Below are 27,882 nucleotides of genomic sequence, written 5' to 3' on the forward strand. Positions count from 1 at the left end.
AATTTCCCCAGGCCATTCTATAAATTATACCATGAAGCTGTCTGTGATGCTTTTGATGTCTGTTAAGAAACCATTAATAACAACACAAAAAATACAACCTTGAGGAAAATTATTATCCTGCTATAAATTCTAGCCAAACATACCTAATTTATACTTGTATTTTAGCTGAATCTCTTATGGCCTTAACACTTTCCAATGGTATTTTTCATTTCATTGATAGTTAATACTAAATTAAAATTGTGAGTATATGTGTGTGTTTGTGTGTGTGCACATATATATGTATACATAGATGTTTATATGTGAATTTCAACAACAGAACCATCACATATATTTTAAAATGCCAGGTATATTTATATATTTAAAAGATAAGGCCGGGCGCTGTGCCTCATGTCTGTAATCCCAGCACTTTGAGAGGCCGAGGCGGGCGGATCTCCTGAGGTCAGGAGTTCGAGACCAGCCTGGCCAACATGGCGAAACCCCGTCTCTACTAAAAATACAAAAATGAGCCGGGTGTAATGGGTCAAGCCTGTAATCCCAGCTACTTAGGAGGCTTAGGCAGGGGAATCGCTTGACCCCCGGGAGGCAGAGGTTCTAGTGAGCAGAGAACATGCCATTGCGCTCCAGCCTGGGCAACACAGCGAGACTCCGTCTCAAAGAAAAAAAAAGATAAATATAATTTTAAAAGAAAATAATATGAATTATTTTTTCCTTTAGCGGTGAATTATTATTTGAATTATAAAGTGCAGTATGGTGCATGCAGGAAAACAAAGACTTGAAACCCTTTAAAAAGCTGTCCCAAAGGGACAACTTACAGATACTACCACAAGGGGGCTCAGTAAGGGAGGGAAAAGGAAGGAATAAGGACATAACATTTTTTAAAATGTGAAAATCCCATTTCATATTTTAAAGATCCTCTCTCTCTCTCTCTCCCTGTCTCTCTCTCCGTCTCCTCTCCGTCCACATTTTTATGAAATAAAAACTAAAAAGCCAGTATTTCTGAGAGGAATTACTGAGTTCTGGTTTGTCTTGCAGCCTACTTACACTATGTTGCAGGAAACTCAACAGACGGCATAGGTACTCAGGAGGTAATTTTTATAGCCAATGCAAATGAGCAGTATACTCATAAATGATGTTATGGATTCAGACATGTTTTTATAAATTCGGATAAAGTTAAAGGTTTCTTCTGAAATATGGGTATAATCAATGTGTATTACTGGACTTCTTTCTCTTCTTCCTCTTCCTTCTCCTCTTTTTTTTTCTCTTTGTCGTTTTCTTCTTCTTTTGATTTTTCCTCTATATTTTTGTTGCTCTCTCCCTTATTCTCCTTTTCCTCTTCCACCTCTTCTTTTTCACCTCTCCGTTTCTATAAATGTGTTTTTCCTAGGTTGCAGGATATAATGCAAAGTTCAGAGGCCCTGGAATCAGGCATATTTCAGTTTGATTTTTCGGTTTTTCTGTCTTTGGATGAAATGTTTAACTTTTATGAGCACCATAATTGAAAAAATATTTCCTAATCTGTAAATTTGGAAACACATGCTGCAAGATTTTAAGAGTTTTAGAAAAAATATATATATGTGTGTATATATATATTATATATAATATATATAATATATGTATATATAATATACACACACATAAATATAAAATACCTACCAGAGTAACTGGAAAATATTAATTCCTTAATAAATAGTGGATGTGTTTATGGTTGTGAGAGTGTCAATGATTTTATGAATATGAAATGAAATTCATGGTTTAACTTTGGTTATTAGTGTTTCCTTAATTTTCAGAAGCACAATATCTCCTTCACACACATCTTTACTGATCTATGTACCTATAAACCTTTCAGTGTAATACTGTGAAAAATTACAGTTATATGCTGCTGACATGTAAGTACAGTGAGTATGGATGAGCCTCAGTAGACAGAATTTCTAACTACTTGAAGATTTCAAAAAGGAAAACGACATATTTCTTGGACCAACAGTAAGACCCAGCTGATTTTAGAGAATAAAGCACTAAGAACTGAAGAAAAATAAAAATATAGAGAGCAGCAAAACATTTTGTATGGATACTGTAATGGTGAATACATGATACTATGAATTAGTCAAAACCCAAAAACCATAGAGCATAATGAGTGAAACTTAATGTAAACTATGAACTTTAGTTAATGACAATACATTAATATTAGTCTATCGATTATAAAAAGTGTGCCACACCAATGCAAGATGCTAACCCTTTTCCCATTTGCCCTGAGAATGCTTGTCAGGGCTCTTGCAGCTGCCATGTTTTCCCCAAGAAATATCCATGTAATATCTCACTTTTATTATTATTTTCACATCCCTCCATTATATAGGCTTTGGAAACAAAAGATATCATTCTATATCATTCTATTTATAGCACTTTGTTTTTAGTAGTTGTATATCTATTTACAAAATATAGTAATTTTCGATTGCAGAAAATGTCACACGCTAGAAAACGTAGCATTCTTACCCGTGATGTTAGCATCACTCCCGAAGAGTTGTTGGCTGAAGATTAATTTGACAAATCTGATTTTTTCTGAAATAGATAATTCTGATGATTCAGACAATTTTGATATTAGTTCTGTTTAGAAATCACTCCAATGACAGTTTTTATATTTTATTTTCACATGGAAAATCAGTCAGATTGCTTCAGCCTCAAAGAGTGTGCTTATGTAAAATTAAATGAGCACTGGCAGCAAGACGCATTTTTGTTTTCTTAATGGAAAAAGGGTTAACAATAGGGGAAACTGTGGGCAGGGATGATGAAGAAGGAAGTACATGGGAACTCTGTACTTTTTGCCCAATGTTATTGTAAACCTAAAACTGCTCAGAAGACAGTCTGTTAATTAATTTTTAAAAATCTATATGTATACTTCTCAAACAGAGGATGTCTAGTGTTTTCATCTTTTGACAATAAGCATTTATTTCTTCATGCAAAATGTTAAAGTTTACACTGTGGAATTTAAATTACAACTATAATTATTTGATGCTTAACATTTATCTACATTTCTCTGCTATGAATGTACAAGAATGCTTGTACATTAAGATTTTCCTGAAGACAACCTAATATTTAAAGTTTTACTTGTAATAAGATAAAAATAATAAATATTGACCTATTTATTGGGCACTTTCTCTGTTACAGATACTGTGTTAAGTACTTTATCTGCATCATATAAAGCATATTCATAACTTCTAAGAAAGAAATTATTATCCAGAATGTCTTCTAATCTGAATGATATTTATGTACTCATAACTCAAATAACTATGAAAACAGAATATAATGAATTATTTTAACTTCATTTAGAAATTAATGATTTAATAATAGTACATATCCTGAGTTGTGTATTTCTGTTTAACAAGAAAAATGACTAAGATACAGTTGTGTTAAATGCTCATTCATAATACTTATTATAAATATTAGACATTTATAATATTAACTAGACATATTAAACACTGTTAAGTCAGCAATTCAACTCAAAATTCACAGGAGACTACTATTGGTGCTGTCATTATTTCTGAAACTGGAATTATTTATGTAGTGAAAGTATCCAATATTTTTCCATCTATTTCATTTTAAATCTCTGTGTTATATAATATACTTATTGCAAGATTATTAAATTGCAAACAACAGAGGGCTTAGAGAAATTATGCCTTGGATATCATCCTAGAAAATGTCAGACTTTTTGAAAATTAGGGATATTTATGTGGAATATACTTTATTTGAAATAACACAAATATGCTATTTTCAGGTTAGTTTTGTAGAACATTCAGAAAATGAGGAAGTTATATATGTCAAGAATAACTGATGGCTTAATCCAATGCTATCATTGGGCATATGAACAAAAAGAATATGAGAAGTCACGGTTCATTGTAACATAATCAAATGACACTGCCCCTCTAGGGCAAAAAGAGGCACTATGAGATAATTTACTTTGGTTAAAAGCAAACAAACAATGAACGAAAAAAAAGTCAGAAATAATTTCAAAATAAAATGTTTAAACAATACATATATTTTTGATCCATGGCAGCCATGGTGACTTTACCTGCTACACTGTTTTCTAAATGAGAAAAGATAAAGAGCAAAAAGAGCACTATAAAGTAATTGACTCTGATTAGAAACAAACAATGAACCCAAAAGGAAAAGCCTTCTCTATTGATTTTATTTTCTTTCTGACATTTTGTAATTTATCTTTCAAATTTCCATTCTAGGAGTGTAGTCACATCACAAATAACAGCATCAAAATGGAAAGATATTGGATTCATAATAAATTGCTGCTGTATAAAGGCATCAAGCTTTGGTTTTTGGCCCTCCGTGGTTATTCAGTTTATCTACTCCATCACAATATAGGATATAGGATATTTTAAAGAAAATATATCAACTCAATTTTTGGTTTGGGCAATACCTTCTGGTAATAAGTTGTTTTGTCATATGATCTTGTGTGATCCTACATAACTTTATAACTACTCAAATATTCCAATTCAAAAAGTGAAACACAGAATCTCACTTTATAAAGTAATGACTTCTTTAAAAGAAGGTAAATATTAAATTATCCAAAATACTAATTCACCAAAACAACTAGTTTTTAATTAAAAGTTATTTTGAATCACAAAGTTCCCCAAATAACTTCAAACAGTATATTAAAAATCTTGAAAATATAAATTATTGCTGTTTTTATTCAATAAGAAATATTTGTAAGGTATTTTGTTTTTTGGTTTTGTCTATTTTTTATTTGTATTTTATTTTTAATTTTTTTAATTTTTAATTTCAATTTTAAAAATTGTAAATGTCTCTTCTTATCTTGAAAAATCAGTGTAGGAGTCATCAGGTGAAGTCATCATGGCTGCTATGAATCCAAAAATATGCATTTTTTAAATATTGTATTTCAAAATTATTTCTGACTTATCAAAAAGTTGTTAAAATATTTAAAATATGACCGTATTTTGTTCACTGCACTTCACAAATGTTGTTAGCATATTTTTCCACTTTATCATTTCTGTGGGGGCTGGTGGGGGAGGTAAGTTTGAGCACTGAATGGCATATGACATATGGGAAATTTTGATCTGGAGCCAAATATTTTGAACACTAACTGAGGTTCAAAATAAACTTTACTAAATTCTGAAAAAGTGCATAATTCATGTCAGGCTATAAAATATAACACATCAGTACATCTACTTTTTTGAAAATTTTAATTAAATATTCTTAAGTATCTAGAATGATGTGGAATGTTCCAGAAAAGCTTTCTTAAATTGTCTTTGTTTAGGGTTACTAATTATTTATACACTTAGTATTTATAAATAATTGAGAGCAAGATATTAACATTGGATCAAAATATTTTACCATCTTTAATACTAGCAAAGTTGTATTCCTGTACAGCCAAATTTAGCCCAGGGATCTACCAAACACTGATTCATCAATTTAGTAATAACCAGGGAAGCTGGAGAAAAAAATGGCTTGCCAAAGCATGCCTATTTACTAACCACTGGAGGAAATCAAGGGCCAGCCTGATCCCTTCTTATAATCCATGAAACAAGGAAGAAGGAAAAGAGAGAGACAGCACCTATAGACTATGTTGTCTATGTTTTATGTGCTCAATAAGTTATGTATTAGCCTATTTGTATGGCTCAGGTGATATTGGTCTCTGCTCATTGGCAAGCAGATAATTCATTCATTCCTCTTACCAAGGGAGGAGCAAGCGGAGGGAAGAGAAAAACTTGCCATGAGGTGATAACTTCCTCCAGGGCCATAAAAAATCTATAATAAGTAGAAATGGGTTCTTCCATCAAATATACTCCTATTTTGATGTAATATATTATCTGTAGCAATTACAATTATTTGCCAATTATTTGAAGAAAACAAAAGAGAGAAAACTTTAAATTGTTCCAGTTTGGTGAAAAGGTATTCTGAATAATAATATTCCCACATCTATTACTTTTCTGATCCATTGTTCTCAAGAAAAACACAGAAATAGATTAATGGATAATATTATATTTGTCAAAATATGATTTTGTAAATGTTTTCTCAGAAATTTTTATTGATTTCTGATCAGTTGACACCACAGAACACATGGCAATCTGATTGGGTTGCTATTGGGTGCATCTCCATCTAGGGTCTGCACATTTTTCACATTGTCTCTTTGTCTATTGTCAACTCTTCTCATCTTCATATAATTTTAAACCAAATAAGGTCGTTTCTTTTAATAAGCCCCTAAATCAGACTAATTAGGTTTTCTGACATTTTCTGAAGTTGCAGGGCATTGCGGCAGGTGAAATTGCTACTACAATGAATTTCAAAACTCTCAACAGAGCAAGCTAATATATATATATATATATATCTCCTATAGACAGGGATAAAACAGTATTCTTGGTTAAAAGGCAATCCAGAAAAGCAACTAGAATTAAAAAAACTATAAGATAGAAAAATATTTTTTATTAATTTCAAAAAACCATTTTAGAAATAGGCCTAAGGCCAAGCAATAAAAGCAGAAATGAAAATAAACTGAACAACTGAACAAGGCCCTTGATAAAATAAAGAAACTTTACTTTATGGTTTAATTAGAAAATATTATGCATTGAGAAAAGGAAGAAAAGCAAGTTATGTTGGTAAAGCTTTCTTCCAGCTTAATTAAATATTATATATGTTTTCACTTTGTTTCGTTCTTTCTGAATTGAAAGGTAAACATTTATTTATTTATTCAGTGTTCCATGAAACGAAGACATTGTTGCATACATAAATATAACTGTTACATGTTTGATTATGAAACCTTTGTTTTATTCAAACCTATTTGAATTCAAAGCTGTTTTAGGAGGAAACCAAACTATAGTGAAATGAAGACATAACCATGTTTTCAGAAAGCTTAATATATGTCCAGCTTATAGATCCTATTTATTTAAGAGATTTACTCCAATAAGTACTTTCAATATTCTTTACATAATCAATTTGCACTTTCCTGCTGTCCTTGCCTTTTAATTTTAAGTAATTCCAAATTTTATTAACTTTATCTAATTATTAAAAACTAGAATGAGCTGTACATTGTAAGAGTGGTAAGATATTTATATTCTTGAATGTAAAGTGTAATGTATTTTAGACTTAGCACATATAACCAGCAAGCAAAAATGTTGGTGATTAACTCAAGTTATAAGGAATTAAATTAAATGAGCTTTCTTGTGTTCCCAAATATATTTTGTTTAAATTTCTGAAAAGTAATGTTATCTAGAATATCAGGAGAAGACAGTTTGATTGAGAAGGTAAAAAGCCAGCTGGAAGTTGAAGGTTGCACATTATGCACAATTGCTTGACTCCTCTTATGTTCACATGGACTGAAACAAGGGAAATATTTGTAACTCCAATACTCAGGAGTGGGCTTGGCACATAGATGATGCCCAAAGACTGTTGCTCAATAAGAGCTGTTAATGAATTTTTATTTTTATTTTGTCAGAAAGGTAACAATTTGTAAATATGAATTACAACTTCTCTTCTTAATACTAACAGATTTGTTGTACATAGGAAGTTAAATTGGTTGTTAAACTTTTACAAATTGTTTATGGACTTGAAATTTAAATTTCTGATTATATTATATTATGCAAATAAAAATAGTGATAAAAATAAAATACTGAACCTAGAGAAAGCTATTAAAAAATCCATTGTGGAAGTTAGTTTTTAAAATATTCATAGGATGAATATTTTTTAAATTAAACAAAGATTGTGAACTTTAGCAAAGTTATCTATTTTCCAGAATTCTGTTTGATTTAAATTGTAAGACATATTTTTACAATATCATTTGCTATATGCTATGTATGAAAAGAAATATTATCACCTCGATCAGATTCCAGCATGATTAGCAACTCTTATTTTTATGCCACGTACATACACACATGATATCTGGGACTAGAACTTCAAAAGGAAATCTACGGGGCATGGAAAACAGTGGTCTTCTCAGCTAATCTCCCAAAATACAGAGCAGAGCAAAAAAAAAAACAAAAAAAACAAAAAAAAAAAACTGTTTCTCGTGGAAAAAAAATAATTAAATTATATTTAAAGAAAGTGTAGTTCATATCATTGTCATCTGTTGACGCTGACGTTTGAGAAAATTGTTTTGTTTTTACCTGATTAAATACTACAGCTTTGCCAAATAAGAGGATTTAGCCAAAGATCCAAGATATGATGCCAAATATTAACACTTTTGGTTTATCATCACAAGAGAAGTCACAGCCAGCATAAACAGGCAACACATAAAATAAAATAAAGTAAGTATAAGGTAGGAATTGAAAGGGAAAGTAAATTTTCTTTTTCACAAATAACATAATTGTGTATGTCTATATATAAGCCATTTAGATTTAATGAATGAATTTATCAAGGTTAACAAATAAAATGTAAAAATACAAAAGTCAATTGTATTTTTACAAAACACTAAAAAGTACAGAAAATGAAATCTTATAAATGATATTATTTAACATTAATTATATAAGGTACCTGGAAATAAATCTATAGAAATGTGTGTGATAATAGAAGATCTATAGCAATGAGAACTTTACTTTGTTCATAAAATAAAATATAAAAATTGAATAGATAGCATTTCTCCACAAATTTATGTCAACTATTTTGTGGAAATTGACAAGCTGTGTCTAAAATTTATATAGAAATGCATTTAGTTAAATCAACCAAGGCAAACTTGAAAAAGTAAAGACATGCTTAGCTATTGGAAAACAACTGGGAAAATATATAAAAGGTATATAGATTGAGAAGAAATAAATAACACTGTCTTTGTTCGCAGACATTATTGTCTACGTAGGAAACCCAAAAGGATAGGCAGAAAACCTCCTGGAACTAAGCAGCAGTTACAGCAGGGTTGCAGAATACAAGCTTAAGACAAAGCAGTAAATTGCTTTCCTATAGAGCAGTGATGAAGAAGTATATTTGAAATTAAATATCAGTACTCTTTACAAAATAATGCCCCAAATAAAATACTTAAGTATAAATATTACAAAATATGTACAAGGTTTTATATAAGGAAAACTATAAAATGTTGATAAAAGAAATCAAGGAACCAAATAAATGGGGAGATACTTTATGTTCATGGATAGGAAGACTGAACATAGTCAAGATGTCAGTTCCTGCCAACTAGATCTATAGATTCAAGGCAATCTCAGTCAAAATCTCAGCAAGTTATTTTATGGATATCGACTTTTTTTTTTTGACAGAGTCTCACTCTGTCACCCAGGCTGGTGGTGCAGTGGCACAATCTCAGCTCACTACAACCTCCACCTCCTAGCCTCAAGCAAGTCTCATTCCTCAGCCTCCCAAGTGGCTGGGACTATAGGTGTGTGCCACTGCACCTGGCTAATTTTTTTTTTTTTTTTTTTTTTGGCAGAGAGAGGGTTTTACCATGTTGGCCAGACCAGTCTCAAACTCCTGACCGCAAGTGTTCTGTCTGTCTTAGTCTCCCAAAATGCTGGGATTATAGGTGTGAGTCACCATGCCTGGCCTCAACAAACTGATTCTAAAATTTACATGGAGAAGCAAAAGTCCCAGAATAGCCAGAACAATATTGAAGAAATAAAGTTGAAGGATGGCATTACCCAGTTTCAAGATTTACAGGCAATTCCTGACTTATGATGATTTGACTTATGATATTTTTATTTTATTATTGTCTTATTGGAACATAACAACATCATAAATGGAGGGGCATCTGAACTTAGGATGGTCCATTTTTCAACTTTACAATGGGTTTACTTAGGAATTAAATGGATTTTCAACTTAAGACTTACTGTGTGTTTATTGGGATGTAACCTCATTGTAAGTTGAGGAATATCTGTGCTAAAAAGCCACAATAATTAAGACAGTGGGTTATTGGTAAAAGAGTAACAGGAAGGCCAGGTGCCATGGCTCACGCCTGTAATCCCAGCACTTTGGGAGGCTGAGGCGGGCGGATCGCGAGGTCAGGAGATGGAGACCACCCCCGCTAACACAGTGAAACCCCGTCTCTACTAAAAATACAAAAAATTATCCAGGCATGGTAGCAGATGCCTGTAGTCCCAGGTACTCAGGAGGCTGAGGCAGGAAAATGGCATGAACCCGGGAGGCAGAGGTTGCAGTGAGCCGACATCTTGCTACTGCACTCCAGCCTGGGGGACAGAGCGAGACTCTACCTAAATAAATAAATAAATAAATAAATAAATAAATAAATAAATGTAAGAGGAATAAATACATAGAACAGAAATGAGAATGAGAAGTAGACCCACACACATATAGTCAAATGGGTAAAGGCAATACAATGGAGAAAAGATATTCTTTTCAACAGATGGTGCTGAAACTTCCAGATACCCACATGAAAAAAAAAAAAAGGAAATGAACATAGACACAGACTGTACTCCCTTGACAAAAATAAACACCTCAAAATGGATCAAAGTCCTAAATGTAACACATAAAACTATACAACCTTTGGGAATAAAAAAGGAGAGAAAATCCAGATGACCTTGAATTTGCCAGTAAATTTTTAGATGTAAGAATGAAAGCACAATCTATAAAAGAATTAAAAAGCTGGACTTAATTAAAAAAAATATTTCTGCTTTACAAAAGTCATTGTCAAGAGAATGAAAAGACAAGTCACACACTGAAAGAAAATATTGCAAAAGACATGCGATGAGGGATTGGATCTCTCAAAACTGAAATTATCATGACAAAAATAACACTATTAGAAATGGACCAAAGATCTTAACAGACACCTTATCATAGAAGACGTACGTGTGTGTGTGTGTGTGTGTGTGTAATAAGCATATAGAAAGATGCTGCATGTCATATGTCATCATGGAAATGCCAATTAAAACAAGATAGCACCACATGCCTATTAGAACAGCCAAAATCAGTAACACTGACAATATCAAATACTGCCAAGGATGTGGAGCAAAAGGAATTCTCATTCATTGTTATTGGAAATGCAAAATAGTATAGCCACTTTGAAAGGCAGTTTGGCAGCTTCTTAGAAAAGTATTAATAAAAATACTTTGACCATACAATCGAGCAGTCATGCTCCTTGCTATTTAGCCAAAAAGTTGAAAATTTGTATAGACAAAAACACCCTGCAGTTTTATTTATAATTGCGATCTTGAAAGCAATCAAGGTGTCTTTCAGTAGGTGAATGTATAAATAAACTGTGGTACATCCAGCCAATGGAATATTATTCAGTGCTAAAAAGCAATGAGCTGTCAAGCCATGAAAAGACATGAAGCAAACTTAAATGCTTATTGCTCAGTGAAAGGAGCCAATCTGAAAAGGCTACATAGTGCGTAATCCAACTATATGACATCTAAAAAGGGCAAAACTATGGAGACAGTAAAAAGATCCATGGTTGTTAAGGTTAGGAAGCAGGGAGGGATGGTAAGGCAGAACACAGAGATTGTTTAGGGCCGTGAAAATTATCTGTATGGTACTATAATGGTGGATACATGGTATTATAAATTTGTCCAAACCCACAGACTACATAAGAGGGAGGTTCATCAGTTGCAACAAATGTACCACTCTGGTGGGGGATACTGACAATGAGGGAATCAGTGAGTCTGTGGGGGAAGAGGGTATATGGGAAATCTGTACTTTCTCCTCAATTTTGCTGTGAATCTAAAACCGCTCTAAGAAATAAAGACTATTAAAAATGTAAAAGCAGTTGTATCACCAGACATCATAGCTTATTTGAAGCAACTGTAATTTAACATGGTTTTGATGCAAGCATGGATAATTCTACCAGTGAATGATAACAGAGAGTGTAACAACAGATCCACACACAGGCAGTCATGTGACTTATGAATGCATTGGTGCATAGTGCAGCAACAATATGGAAATAATTATCTTTTTAATTGGTGTTGGATTAAATTTAATATTCATATAGAAAAAAATCTTGAAACCTTATCTCTAATAATAGAGCCAAAGTGGGTTATATATCTAAACTCAAAATGTAAAACTATAATACTTCTGGAATAAAATATAGAAGCAAATCTTCATTATCTTTTGGTATGTAAATATTTTTTTAAAAGACACAAGCTTGCTAAACTAGATTGCATTAATATTAAGACAAGTTAATCAAGAGACAATATTATAGTTACTATCACCAGTGATATGATGTGGTTATTATGTACCTCCTGGTGTGATGTGAAGAGACGGATACTTCATCTCTGTGGTGTTCTTTCAAAAAGAAACATAACTTCAGTCTAATAATGAAAAATATCAGACATACCCACTTTGACAGACACGCTAGGAAATACCCGACCAGTATGCAAAACTGTTAAGGTCATGAAAAATAAGGAAAGACAGAAACTGTCACAGACCTGAGGAGACTAAGGAGACATGACAGTTAAGTGCTATATGGTAGCCTGGATTGGATCCTGGAAGAGAAACAGGACACTAATGGAAAAAATTGGTGAAATGCAAATAAAGTCTGAAGCTTAGTTAATAAAAATTTACCAATGTTGGCTTCTTAATTTTGACAAATACACCATAGTGATGTGAGATGCTAATATTAGGAAAAATTGAGACAATAAGCAATATGTGAGAATTCTCTACACTGTTATAATTTTTCTGCAAACTGATTTTTTAAAAAAACAAAAGGCTTATTACAAAAACTAGAAAATATTGCTAGGGTTAAAATAAAGCCAAAGAGGAAAAGATAATTTTAATAGTTTTCTAACAAAGGAAGATTTCATATCCTGAATATGTAAGAACTCTAAAAATCTAAAGGAAAACAACAGGAACCTGGTAGACATTAGGCAAAATAATCAGATTTTAGGTCAGGTACTCATGTCTGTAATCCCAGCACTTACGGAGGTGGAGGCAGGCAGATTGCTTGAGGTCAGGAGTTTGAGACCAGCCTGGCCAACATGGCAAAACCTCGTCTCTACTAAAAATACAAAAAATTAGCCAGGCTTGGTGGCGGGTGCCTGCAATCCCAACTACTTGTGAGGCTGAGACAGGAGAATAGATTGAACCCGGGAGGCAAAGGTTGTAGTGAGCTGAGATCACATTACTGCCCTCCAGCCTGGGTGACTGAGCAAGGCTCCATCTCAGGAAAAAAAAAAAAAAGAAGCAGATTTTAGTGGGCATGCATTCCACTAAAAAATGAAATACATATATGAAAATATTCTCAAATTAATGAGTAAATATATAAGGTAATTACAAATTAAAATCACCAATGGGCTTTTGTATATCCTCCAGAATGGCCAGATAAAAATGTCTTGTGAGAAAATAGAGTAATTAGTACTCTCATACACCACTCTAGGAATTTATATTGCTACAACCTTTTTTTTAAACCTATTTATAAAAGCTAAATAAATGCATAATCCACCACACAAATTTTCCCCTTATATAAAAACAAACCAAAATGAGTACAATCTGCACCAAAATACATGTTCTGGCAGTGTTATCTGTAAGATGCAAAACCTGGAACAACTCAATATTTCATACATCACTAGAATAAATAGTGTTTTATCCATACAATGTATTACCATGATCAGTTGAAAAGGAATGAACTGTAACTACATACAACAACTTAGATGGATCTCACAAATATAAGAAACCATATACAACAAAATATCTATTATGATTCATCTACATAATTTTTATAATTAGGCCACACAGAAGTCTATGGTGTTAGAATGCAGGATAGTGTATATCTTTGGGAAAGGTAGTGAACAGAAGGGTTCACAAAAGCAGGCTTTAGGGAACAGTAATGTTTTGTTACTGTTTTGGGTGCTAGTTTTATGAGTATGTTTACTTGTTAAAAATTTATCACTCTGTACAGTTATAATTTGAGCAATTTTCTTTATGTATGCTGTGTGTTTTACAAATTGAAGGCTTAAGGCAACCCTGCTTTGAGCAAGTCTATTGGCACCATTTTTCCAACACTTCCTATTCTCGTATTACATTTTGGTAATTCTCACAATTTTTCAAACTTTTCAATATGATTATATCAGTTATGGTAATATTATTTGATGTTACTATTGTCACTGTTTTGGAGTCCATAAAATGCAACTGTATATGATGGTGAACTTAGTCAATAAATTGTGTTCTGGTCTGCTCCACTGATCACACCTTCTCCTGTCTCTCTCCCTTTCTTTGGACCTTCCATTTTGCTGAGACATATCAATATTGAAATTAGGTCAGTGAATAACCCTGCAATGGCCTCTAAATGTTCAAGTGAAAAAAGAGCCACACATCTCTTACTTTAAATCAAAAACTAGAATTACTAAGCTCAGTGAGGAAGATATGTCAAAGCCTGAAATAGGCTGAAAGCTAGGCCTCTTGAGCCTAGTAGTTAGCCAAGTTGAAGGCAAAGGAAAATTCTCTTAAAAGATATTAAAAGTGCACTTCAGTGAATGCATGAACAAAACAGCCTTATTGTTTATATGGAGAAAGTTTTAGTAGTCTTAATAGAAGATCAAACCAACCACAACATTCCTTAAGGCCAATGCCTAATCCAGAGCAAGGCCCTAACACTCTTCAACTCAGTGAAGGCTGAGTAGGATGAAGAAGTGGTAGAAGAAATGGCTGAAGCTAGCAGAGAGAAGTTAATGAGGTGTAAGGGAAGAAGTCATCTCCATAACATAAAAGAGTGAAATGAAGCAATGAGTGGTGATGTAGAAACTGCAGTTATCCAAAAGATCTACCTGAGATAACTGTAACAACACTAAACAACAGACTTTCCATGCAGACAAAACAGCCTTCTACTGGAAGAAGCTGTCATCTAAGACTTTTATAGCTAGAGAGAAGTTGATGCCTAGCTTTAAAGCTTCAAAGGACAAGCTGACTCTCTTTTTAGGGTCTAATGCAGTTAGTGGCTTTAAATTAAAGCTAATATTCAAATGTTAGGGATTTTAAGAATTATACAAAACCTACCATATGTATTCTCTATAAATGAAAGAACAAAGCCGGAAAGACAGCACATCTGTTTGCAGCATGGTGTACTAAGTATTTTAAGCCCACTGTTGAGATCTACCACTCAGAAATAAAGATTCCTTTCAAAATATTATGGCTCATGGACAATGCACCTACTCACCCAAGAGCTCTGATACATGAACATGTTGTTTTTATGCCTGCTGATGCAATATCTGTTCTGCAGCCCATGAGTGAAAGAGTAATTTCAACTTCCAAGTCATGTTACTTAAAAAGTACATTTTGTAAGGCTATAGATGCCATGGACAGTGAATCCCCTGATAGATCTGGATAAAGTAAATTGAAAACTTTCTGGAAAGGATTTACCACTCCACATGTCATTAAGAATATTCATGATTCGTGGGTGAAGATCAAAATATCAACATTAACAGTAATTTGGAGAAGTTGATTACAATCCTCATGGATAACTTTGCATGGTTCAAGACCTCCATGGAGGACGTGACTGCAGATGTAGTGAAAATAGCAATAGAATTAGTAGTAGAAGTAGAGGTTGAAGATGTAACTGAATTCCTGTAATCTCATAATAAAGCTTAAAAAAATGAGAAAATGCTTCTTATGGATGAGCAAGCAAAGTGGTTTCTTGAGATGGAGACTACTCCTGCTGAAAATTACATGAACATTGTTGAAATGACAACAAAGGATTTAATAAATTACATAAACTAAGTTTAAAAAGAAGAGGCAGGGTTTGGAAGACAGACTCCAATTTCAAAGAAGTTCTAGTGTAGTTCAAATGCTATCAAACATTAATGCATGCTACAGAGAGATTTATCATGATAGGAGGAGTCAATCGATGTGACAAACTTCATTGTTGCTTTCATTGTTAAAAAATGCCACAGCCACCCTAACCTTCAGCAAACACCATCCTGGTCACTCAGCAGCCATCAATATTAAGGCAAGGCCCTCCACCAGCAAAAAGATTATAATTCACTGAAGCCTTGGATGATCACTGGCAAAAGTATTTTTTAATTAAGGTATTATATTTGCCCAAAGGAAAATAAGTCATTATATGAAAAAGACACATGCACACATGTGTGTATTGCAGCCCAATTCACAATTGCAAAGATATGGAACCAACCTAAGTGCCCATTGCCCAATGAGTGGTTAAAGAAATCATGGCATTATATACACAATGTAATACTACTCATCCAGAAAAGGAACAAAATAATGTCCCCTGTGGCAACTTGGATGGAGCTGGAGGCAATTATTCTGAATGAAATAACTCAGTGATAGCAACTGGAGATAGATAAATTCCTAGGTAGACAGGGACAATTATAAACTAATGTCAGGAAAAATTTGAAGCGGTAGAAAATATCATAAATAGAATCTGTAGGTTTCTCATAAACAAGATGCTAGAAAGCATTTAGGAGCTTGAGACCAGCCTCAGCAACAAAGCAGGATCCTTTCTCTAAAAAAAATAAAAAATATAAGTAAAAAATAAAAATAAAAAGAATAATGTAACCTGTGAAACCCAACTTTCAAACCAAGGGTAGTTTAAAGCCTGAAAACCGAGCCGCCAGTTCTACATGAGTCCACGACGAAAGAGTGAACTTCTATCCTCGTCTTACTCAATCTCTCTTGATTGGTTCCTTCTGAATGATCCTTTTAGTCAATCAAATGGTACTTTTTACAAAACCACCCATGGACCAATCAAACACACACTCTCCCATTCCAATCCCATGAAAACCCTGGACTCAGCCTCACAAATGGCTACCCACTTTCAGGTCCCCTCTCACAGCTGAGAGCTTTCTTTCTGTAACTCAACAAAATTCTACTATGCCTTACTCACTCTCTGGTGTCTGCATACCTTGGTCATGGAACAAGAACCTGGAACTTGCTGAACTACGGGAGTGAAAGAGCTGTAACGCTCCTGCTTGTTGAGCTGTGGGTTGTGGGAGTAAAAGAGCTGTAACACTCTTTCCTGCTTGCGGAACAATGAGAGAGAAGAAGCCACTGGGCACTACACCCTCCCCCTCACCAAACTACAGGATTGAAAAAGCTTAAACATCAGGAATGGAAAACCAAATACCATATGTTCTCACTTATAAGTGGGAGCTAAGCTATGAGTACACAAAATCTTATAGAGTGATATAATGGACTTTGGAGACTCTGAAGGAGGAGAGTGGGAAGGGGATGTGGGATAAAAAACTACATATTGATTACAATGTATACTACTCTGGTGACAGGTGCACTAAAAATCTCAGAATTCACCACTACGTAATTCATCCATGTAACGAAAAGTCACTTGTATCCTAAAAGCTATTGAAATAAAAATAAATTTAAATAAAGATATCAGATTTCTTGACAAGCTATGAGACCTTGAAGATTTCCCTAATCTCCTGCAGATCCTCACATTTTTTCATTCATGAGATAAGCATAATATTAGCCACATATTAGGTTCTCTAAGAGAATCAAATGAGAAAATGAACATATTTTAAATGAACTACTAAGTGCAAATTGCAGTCATGAAGTCTGACATGTAGAAGTACTCAAGAACTGTTGGTTTACTTTCACTTACACTACACATCATTATCTGTTACTAGGCTTTTGGGAAATAACCCACTGCCAAGTGTTCAGTAATTACATCACAATGTAGGCAAAATTCCACTGGATTTTATTTATTTATTACTTATTTATTTATCTTTTGGGACAGGGTCTCACTCTGTGGCCCAGGCTGGAGTGCAGTGGTGCAATGATAGGCTTACTGCAGTCTCAACCTCCTGGGCTCAAATGACCCTCCCACATCAGCCTCCAGAGTTGCGGGACTGTAGGTGCATCCCACCATGCCCAGCTAATTTTGTTTTCTAATCTTATTTTTTTTTTAATGTTTTTTAGAGAAAGGGTCTTGCTTTGTTGCTGGGGCTGGTCTCAAACTCCTGAATGCTTTCTAGCATCTTGTTTATGAGAAACCTACTGATTCTCTCTATTTATGATATTTCCTACTGCTTCAAATTTTTCCTGACATTAGTTTATAAATAATGATGAAGAAAAAATTTAATGAGCAATGAACAAGAAACTCTGGGTCATTTTTAACTTATAGGTTCTTTTTTTTCTGTGAGTTTTTTTTTTAAGCTTACCACAATGTTTTGCAAACTCCGCTATGTTTTTCTTCCAAAGCTTTTAATTTTCTCAATTCCTTCACTGTAACTATTAACTTTATTTGGATCTCAAGCACATTTAAAAAGTCTTCGTAGCAATATATTTTTACTTTATCCATTGATTTTAATACCAAAATACAATATTAACATATGTCATATATAGGGATTCATTCAATTATATTCCTGACAACAATTATGCCTTACATTAGTGAAGGCACTATTATCTCTCATAAAGTTCAGAGCAAGTGTCCTTGTAACTGTTATATCCAGTGTGACCACGGTCTTAAATATATAGAGCGAAATAATTTTCTGATCATTGTATCAAAAGCTACGGAGATAGCACCCAAGATTAGCATGATTGAACTGTTTCAACGTTTGAACACAGTAAGCAGTAACTTAAATAAAACCAATATTAAGTTGTTTAAAAGTATCTACTAAACTTCCGTATGTGCCTGACAACAGCTCTGATGTGTAGCTTGGATACATAGGCCATAATAATTTTTTTTAACTAGGATTATTAAAGAAATGATCGAAGACTGGAGACAGTTATAGTTTTTATATTCGTTTAAATTACAGTATCACAGAGCTCTGAAAAACATTATCTCTAATCTCCCATAAAACAAGAGTTGATAACAATGCTGAACAAATTCTGTTGGCATGAGTCTCTGACAGGGCAGCTTTGATTTATGCTGCAGCTTTCATAAGGTGTTGCCGAAGAAGATACAGTTCAATAAATTAGAAGCACAAGGAAGAAAGCTGAATGCCTGCCAGCTGTGGAATGTTTACATGATTTGCTTGCTACAGAAAAGCTTACTAGAGGGATTACAGGAAAGGCTAATCATGAAATAACATTCTCTGATATTTTGGCCCCTTGGAATTCAGGAATAAAATTCAGCTGCATTGAAATTAACCAAATAGCACTCATTCTTTTGAAGATAAAGCGTGCCACATGCCTTCTACAAAAGAAAAATCAGAGGAAATGGACTGGCATAGCTATTGTTCTGAATATTCTTTCAACAGTTTAGGCCTTTGCTCAGAAACAATAAGATGAAGATAGGTACGTAGGTAGGTAGGTAGGTACGTAGGCAGGCAGTATAGATAATTAAACAGATATGTAGATAGATATAGATATCTACTACTTTTTCAACTTCTTAAAAACTGTTTTGTTCATTTTTTCATATTTTTCTTTCTTAAATAAGTATTTAATGTTATAAATGTCCATCTAATAAGAGTTTATACTGCATTCCACAAAGTTTGATCTGCTTCATTTTCACCATCGTTTATTTAAAAATGCTCTCTAATGTCGCTTGTGAATTTTTTAAAAATTCAACTTAAGGTTAATTATGAGTATGTTGATTCATTTCCAAATATTTGAACATTTTCCACATAAGTTTCTGTTCCTGATTTCTTACTTCATTTTGTCTGGATTAAAACACACACACACACACACACACACACACACACACACTTTTAAATTTTACTTAAAAGGAGAGAGTTTGATTGCAAGACAATCAGAAAATGCTGGATCAACATCTTACCTGAATTGTGTTAGCTATCAATTGCTGCTGCATAACAATATTACTGCAAATTTAGCAGCTTAAAACCACACATTTATTTTTTTCACATTTTCTATGTGTCAGCAATCTTGGCACAGTTTAGGAGTGTCCTCCCCAAGATTTTAATTAAGGTGTGAGCCTGGGCTTGAGGGTGTCATCAGAATGCTTGACTGGGGAAATATTTAATTCCAAGTTCATTCCGTTTGTTGCAGACTTCATTTCACCGTAGCTTTAAGACTAGTTGTTTTATTTTCCTGCTGGCTGTCTAAAGGCTGCCATTGGTTTTTGCCACATGGGACTATTTAACATAACCGATGACTTCCCCAAAGCCAGCAAGGGAGTGAGGAATTACAGCAAGAAGGGCAATATAATCTATGTCATGTAATCATGTACATATAATCATATACATCTCATCATCTTTGTATCTGATATTTGACTTGATTTTTTGTGAAGATCTTTTGCCGATTTTTATAAATTAATTTTATTTTTCTTTGGCTCAGTAAGTACATACTGCACACCTTCTTTAACAGACAGTTTAGAAGAGACATCTAGAGTTCTTTGTTACAAAAACTAAAAATAACAAGTTGATCACAACATTATCCTTTTTCTCCTGTACATCTCTATTTCTTATATCTTTTTCCATAAATATTTCACATTATTTTCAGATTTGGTTGGCAGGAGGTTACAAAGTAAAACGTTCTAGTGGTAGTCAATTTTACACGTCAACTTGGCTAGACTATGGTGCCCAGTTCTTTGGTTAAACATCAGTCTAAGTGTTACTATTAAGGTAGTTTTTAGATGTGATTAATATTTAAATTAACAGACTTTCAATAAGCTGGTTACTTTTTTTAATTAGATGGGCCTCATCTAATTAGTTGATAGTCTTAAGAGCAGGTTTTCTAAAGAAGAAATTATCTTCAAAACTGTAACTTAGAAATTCTGAGTTTCCAGACTGATTTCCTATGTAATTTAGAGTCAAGACTGCAATATCAACTTTTACCAGTATATCTAGCCTGACACAGCCTGTTCTGCAAATTTTGGACTTGCCAAGCCAATTACTTAAAATAAATCTATCTTGATAGATGATAGATAGATAGATAGATAGATAGATAGATAGATAGATAGATAGATACAGATATAGATATAGATACAGATATGGGTATAAATATAGATATAGACATAGATATGTCCTATTGGTTATTTTTCTCTAGAAAACACTGGCTAATATGGTCCTGGTATAAAGGCAGAAGAAGCAAACCAGTAGTTCCTTGCTTTAAAGAAGGGAAATACTGATATCTTTGAGGTTTAGTACATATTACAATGCAGAAGATATTATTTAGTGAATATGAAACAGATATCTTAGACAAAGGAGCCATTGCCTTAGTAGTTCCAAGTTCTGGGAAAACAACCAGATTGTGCCTCACAGAAGAGATATCATGGACCTTGATGGTTGGAGTCTTCTGCCTGCTAAGACAGCAAGGGCATTCTAGACACTGGCCAGTGGATTCCCTGGGCAGGAATACTGGTTCTAAGTGCTCAAATACATAAAGGCTAATTGACACAGCCAGGTTTTATCCGTAGTTCATGACTTGGGAGAATGTCACAAAAAGACTGAGGCTTACTCATGGAGCCCCCAGAATCCTCACAAAAAGGCCAGGCTCAGATGCAACTTGATGCTCTCAAAATCATGGAGCCGGCCAGGCAAGGTGGCTCACGCCTGTAATCCCAGCACTTTGGGAAGCCGAGGCGGGTGGATCACCCGAGGTCAGTAGTTCAAGACCTGCCTGGCCAACATGGTGAAACCCCGTCTCTACTAAAAAAACACAAAAATTAGCTGGGTGTGGTGGCTGCGCTTGTAATCCCAGCTACTCGGGAGGCTGAGGCAGGAGAATTACTTGAGCCCTGGAGGCGGAGGTTGCAGTGAGCCAAGATCACGCCATTGCACTCCAGCCTGGGCGACAAGAGCGAAGCTCCATCTCAAAATAAACAAAACAAACAAACAAAAATCATAGAGTCAGGGCAAGTAAAAACTGCTTTTCTACTATTCAGAGAATCTGAAAATACTCATCCTTGTAAAGTATCGTAAATCACAGTTGTTACCGTTCATAGCTATACCTTTAATAGCAAAATTCATTTTGAAAAGATAACATTCATATATGGTGGCACAGTGAAATATCAACATTTTATAGATATTCTAGGTGACACTTCACCACGTGCCTAGTAAAAGACACTTGTTTGAAAAATCACCAAAAATTTCCTCCAACACTTCTGTGCCCTTCAATAGTTTTAAAATATCACTAAGCAGTAGTGTTACTTAAAAGGAATTAAAAAAAAAAAACCTCTGCCTTTTCAATGGAGGAGGTATTGCAATTAAAACTGCTAAGACACAGAAAAGGCTGTCTGCACAGTAGTACACCCAAGTTGAATATGAAATATATAATATATGAAAGACTCCCTAGGGAAGATGAGCTTTTTAATCATAGTGTTTGACTTTCCTTATCTGAATTGTTACTCCTTATGTGGCAGGAGGATGGACTAGGGAGCACATTTTTCTCTAATTTCTTGATAAGCACTACTATCAACCTGACAGCCCGGACTGATTAAATATCCCTATTCACATGCAGACATAACCACTGCCTTTAAGAGTCTCTGAGGCTAAAATTAAATGTAAATTAAAACAGGCCCAAACCCCTCTTCAGCTTTCTTCCTTTCAGAAAATCATTGCATACTACTTTATAGAGAAAAGACAGTGTACTTACAAATCACACTTGTTTGTTTTTATTTTATTGATCCAGTAGAGGCCTGATGAGATCCTGTCATGGGAAAAATAGTAAAATAGCATCGTTAAAGCAGGGCAAAATTGAATTTAGAAAGAGGAATGCATACACAGAGAACCCTACAGGTATGCACTTTGAAACAGGAAAGTTGGGAGTTCAGGGAAGCAAGAAAGGAGTAAACATGCCTTCAAGGCCTAGTATAGGAAATGCTAAATTAGAGAAGACAGAAAGCAAGGTAGAAGATCCAGGTTAGAGCCCTGAGCCCCACGTTGTCACCCCATTGTGGACAATGTGGGGCTGGAGTCAAAGATAAACAGTTGACACAATAAGAATGTGTAACTTTGACCTGGAGTCCTGATCATCAGTGCTGGTAATGGGATGCTAGAGGTTCCTGAGTGGCTTGAAGGTTCTGTGAGCCAGAATTCTTTGTAGGCATCTATTTAAAGATAAGGTTATCATCCTGAAGGCCTGAATTCAGAAGGACAGATAAACAGATAGAGTTGGCTGAATTGGAACAAAGTATTATTCACGAAGATGGCTGGAGGGTGTAATCAGGCTATTGCCAAGATCTTTCAAAAAATCTTTTTTCTGCTACTGTACTACTCATATAGTTTGAGTTTTCATTAATTTAGCTGAGAGTGACTATGATTCCATATTAACATTTCCAGACAATCTCACTACCTTTTGGTCATGAATTTACTTTCTAAGTACTGTAACATATACTGCTAACTTTTTTCATTCTTCTCAAACCCCAGACTTATCTTCCCTTCTTTCCCACGTCCACTTGCAGAAAAACAGAAAATTTTCCACCTGCATCACCCCAGCATTTACAAACTTCTCTTTCTTTCCCCTAAAAGGTAGTATCTTTACCGATTCTCTAGAGTCAATCCATACCCATATTCACAGGATATTTATAGTATTAGTTGCCCTTTTCATTTCTGTATCTCCAGTTTCATTCTATTATGTAATTGCCATTAGTATTTGAATGTGCTCAAAATGTTCACAACTTGAAAAATGTCATTCTTTGATCAACCACGCCACTCCTCATGACCTGCATTTTTCATCTCTTGTTTCATTTATGGGCAGTCATTACTATGTCACCCCCTCCCTTACTTACTTAAATCACATTACAGAGGAATAACCTGAGAGTTTGATAATATCACATAGTGCCTGGCCAGGGAATGCAAAAATCTCTAAATCTTTTCCCACCAAACACATCAGTATTTAGGAAGGATCCATAGGAACAAACATTAAATTAATAAAATAATTTCAAAATTATTATTAAATTTAAATAAACAGGAAGATAGATAGTTGGATACATTAAGTAAAATAACCAAATGAGAAATGGCATAAATGACCAAAAGTGCAATGCAGATAAAAAATGGATTGAAGGATGCCATTTAAAAGTAGCATAAATGTTGCTTTCTACCTCTGCCCTAATTCAAAATCCAGGTATTTCACTGATTCCTTCCAAATTAAATCACAAATACTTTTTTTTTCTTCAAAATTACAGATGGGTATATCAAGCTGCTTCTTAGTATCTCCCCTTGGATATTTCGTTGAAACCTCTGAGTAACATGTCAAAAACTGAAATTATGATACCCTCCCCACAGACACAGAGGACACATTCTTCCTCCATTTCCTGTCTCTACAACTGTGATACGTGTGATGAGATGGAGACTTTACCAACCTGGTTCTTTACTGACAGTGATAAGTAGTGCTCCCAGATGGATTTCAATTAGGGTTTTCAGATACAGGAAATAAAAATACAGCCTACCCATTAAATCTGAATTTCATATAAATAATATTTTTTTCTTTTTATTTTTTTTTTTGAGACAGAGTCTCACTGTGGCACTCAGGCTGGAGTGCAGTGGTGCTATCTCGGCTCACTGCAACCTCTGCCTCCCGGGTTCAAGCGATTCTCCTGTCTCAGCCTCCGGAGTAGCTGAGATTACAGGCGTGCACTACTACGCCTGTCTAATTTTTGTATTTTTAGTAGACACAGGGTTTCACCATATTGGCCAGGCTGGTCTCAAAGTCCTGACCTCAGGTGATCCGCCTGCCTAGGCCTCCCAAAGTGCTGGGATTACAGATGTGAGCCACCGCACCCAGCCAATAAATTTTTTTTAGTATAAGTAATTCCTAAATATTACATGGGATATAGTAACACTAAAAAGATATACTTTTGTTTATCTGATATTTAAGATTGATTTGATGTAGAGCATTTTCTCTAGCAACCCTACATATTATAAACATGTAGACTGAATAAAAACAAAATTTGGCTTTGTAAGCCATTGAAGTTTGGGGGTCATTGGACACCACAATATAATCTAACATATCCTCACTAATACAGCCGTGGTTCATCCACTATTAAGAAAGGAAATTATAGGATTAAATGCCTGATTTTTAGGATTCACAAATATATATTTCCCCATTGAAGACTAATAACTTATTCTGCAAAAATCAGTGCCTTATCCATGTGACACTCGCCCCTTCCAAGTCATTCACTATGGCTATAAAAATGCTGTAGCTATTCCCATCCTATCCTTAGTTTTTAAAATCTATACATCAAATCAATTAACAAGGTGTAGTACAAACTTTTAACAATCTTTCACGCCAAAATGTTTTAAACTAAAGATAAGATACAGGTAATTTCCTTGATGTTTTCAAATCATGCCATAAAACATACAACAGATCTGATTCACTGTAAAGTCACATTTAATCATGAGGGTAAATTATGATAAACACTCAGGCATGTGATTGGAGAAATGATGGCTCTGAACAGGAAAAGTTTGGGAAAGACAGTGTTGCCTTCACACTTGTTTCTTCCTAACTTTGTGCTGAACTATCATGTCAGGCCAGAAGTTTCCATTTAGGAAGCCCAACCTTACTGTAGTTGTTGTTTTCAGCAGAACTCCCTGGTCACTTCCAGAAATGAGGAAAACAAACATGTTTAGCAAAGAAGGCTGCATAAGACTATATGCATTGCCCTGAAACTCAACCACCTGGTGTGACGTTCCCACAATTGATCCACTTTAGCAAAATAAGTACTGCAGGCTAGGGGCAATATGTTGCAAGTCAGTACTAGAGCCAGGATGATTGACTGAGTTGACCTCAATTTTGCTGATACATGTGCTGCCAGGTTTATGAATAGATTGATAACAAGAGTAACACAGCACATCTATGTCTTCAAATGAACGAGTCAGTAAAAAATCACTAAAATAAATTGGGATTCTATTACAAGGATATAGAACAAGAGCTACCTACTAAAGTCTAATAAATGTGCACATGTAATTATGTGGTGTATGTTTCCTTGGGACCCAACTCACTTACTTCTTGTTTTTGTTCTTTTGTTTTAGAGACAGGGTCTTGCTCCATCAACCACACTCTGAGTTGCAGTGGCATGATGAAGATTCACAGCTGCAACGTCTAACTCCTGGGTTCAAACTGTCCTTTTGCCTCAGCCTCTTGTGTAGCTGAGATTACAGTTGCATGCCAAAACACCTGGATAATTTTCTTATGTTTTGTAGATATGAGGGTCTCGCCTCATTGCTCAGGCTGGTCTTGAACTCCTGGCCTCAAACAATCTTCCTGCCTTGGCCTCCTAAAGTGCTGAGATTATGGGTGTGAGCGAGTGCACCTGGACCAACTTCTTATCATTTTCAATTCTCTTTGGTAATCTAAAATAAGCTACAGACTACCTATTAAAACTAAGGAATCTCCACATTGCTAATGGATACAAGATGAATATTAAAAAATCAACACCGCTCCCATGAAGCACTGTTAGTTAAAATTCTCATAGAAGCAGATCCTGCTGTAAAGATCAGGCACAAGTGATTTTTCAAGGAACTATTCTACAAGATATGAGAAAGCAAGTGATGGAATCAGGTCAGGAAAGTGGAAAAAGTCAATAAGAAGTGCATGAAAACATGAGCGGTCACAGCTTCAACCTAATCCCACAATGACTTACAGATTTTAAATTATATCACAGAGTTGGTCCCATTTTTGTCGTGAACTTTTACTCTAGACAGTTATTGGCTACAATCTACATAGAAAAATGAGAGTAGGGTAAAACAGACAATGTAAGCTCTCCATCCAGAGAGGAGGAATAGCCCTCTAAAAGTCCCAGGGGTGACCCCATAGCAGCCAAGCATTTATAAGCCTGGGACTGGGCGCATGACATGGTAAATGGGCCGAAGCATCTGGACATCACAGGAAGTGTCAGTTCTAACATGAGGAATATCTAATTTGAAAGCTTAAGTCAGAAATAAGAGATATTTACAATAGCATAGCAATTATAAATAATTCGTAGATGCTATGAATTTAATGTTTGTGATCCCCCCCAAAATTCACCATTGAAACCCTAATCCCCAAAGTGATGATATTTGAAGACTGAGTCTTTGGGAAGTATTGGGTCATAAGGGTGAATCCCTTACGATAAGATCAGTGCCTTTATAAGTAGAGACACTGGGAAGATTTGTGTACATGTTCACTCTCTTCCTACCCCTCTCGCCCTGCCACCACCCTGTGAGGATACCGTGAAAAGGCAGCTATCAGAAAACCAGGAAGAGTGCCCTCATCAAGCCCTCAACCATACTGGCCTCCTGATCTCAAGACTACCAGACTCCAGAAATGTGAAAGGTAAGTATTTGTTATTTAAGCCATCTGGTCTGTGATGTTTTATTATAGCAGTCTGAACAGTAGATAGCTAAACAGAAGTTCAAAATACCATTTTAGAAATGTAATTGAAGTAAGAAAAGAAAAAGTTGGAGAGGTAAATGATGTTACTGGATTGTAAATGTTAGAAATGTAATATTGTAAACATAGTACTTTTCCAAAACTGATCTATAAATATAATAAAACTTCAACTGAAGTTTCAAAGCTGTACACCTATATCTATCTGATCATCAACAAGGATGACAAAAAAAAGCAACAGAAAAAAGACTCCCTATTCAATAAATAGTGTGGTGATAACTGGCAAGCCATATACAAAAGAATAAAACTGGACTCTTAAATTTCACCTACACAAAATTAACTCAAGATGAATTAGACATTTAAATGTAAAACTATAAAAATCCCAGAATAAAACTTATGAAATGCCCTTCTTGACATGGGTCTTGGCAAATAATTTTTGGCTAAGCCCCCAAAACAACTGCAACAAACAAAAATTGACAAATGGGACTTCCTTAAACTGAAGAGCTTCTGCACAGCAAAATAAGCTATCAACAAAGTAAACAGAACCCCTAGAGAATGCAGAAAATATCCACAAACTGTGCATCCAACAAAGGTCTAATATCCCTAATCTATAAGGAACTTAAATCAACAAGCAAAAACCAAATAACCCCATTAAAAATGGGCAAATGATATGAACAGACACTTAGTAAAAGAAGACAATCAAGAGGCCAACAAATATACGAATAAATGCTCATCATTACTGATCAACAGAGAAATGTAATCAAAACTACAGTGAGATACCATTTCACACCAATCAGAATGACTACG

At 34.6% G+C, this 27,882-nt stretch overlaps 1 protein-coding gene across 3 annotated transcripts in view; it reads right to left on the bottom strand.

The window, feature by feature from the left end:
* LOC134730628 (putative uncharacterized protein encoded by LINC00269) overlaps positions 1-27,882 on the bottom strand; it is a 556,641-nt gene that overhangs the window by 193,355 nt on the left and 335,404 nt on the right. Inside the window, exon 5 of one of the 3 annotated variants that reach the window (XM_063605491.1) lies at positions 22,363-22,416. The exons of the other annotated variants lie outside the window; for them this stretch is intronic. Within the exon in view, the coding sequence (XP_063461561.1) occupies positions 22,363-22,416 (54 nt within the window). The remainder of the gene's footprint in view (positions 1-22,362; positions 22,417-27,882) is intronic. 3 annotated transcript variants of the gene reach the window in all.

The sequence above is a fragment of the Pan paniscus genome, chromosome 5, assembly GCF_029289425.2.
Source record: "Pan paniscus chromosome 5, NHGRI_mPanPan1-v2.0_pri, whole genome shotgun sequence".
NCBI classification, from domain to species: Eukaryota; Metazoa; Chordata; class Mammalia; order Primates; family Hominidae; genus Pan; species Pan paniscus.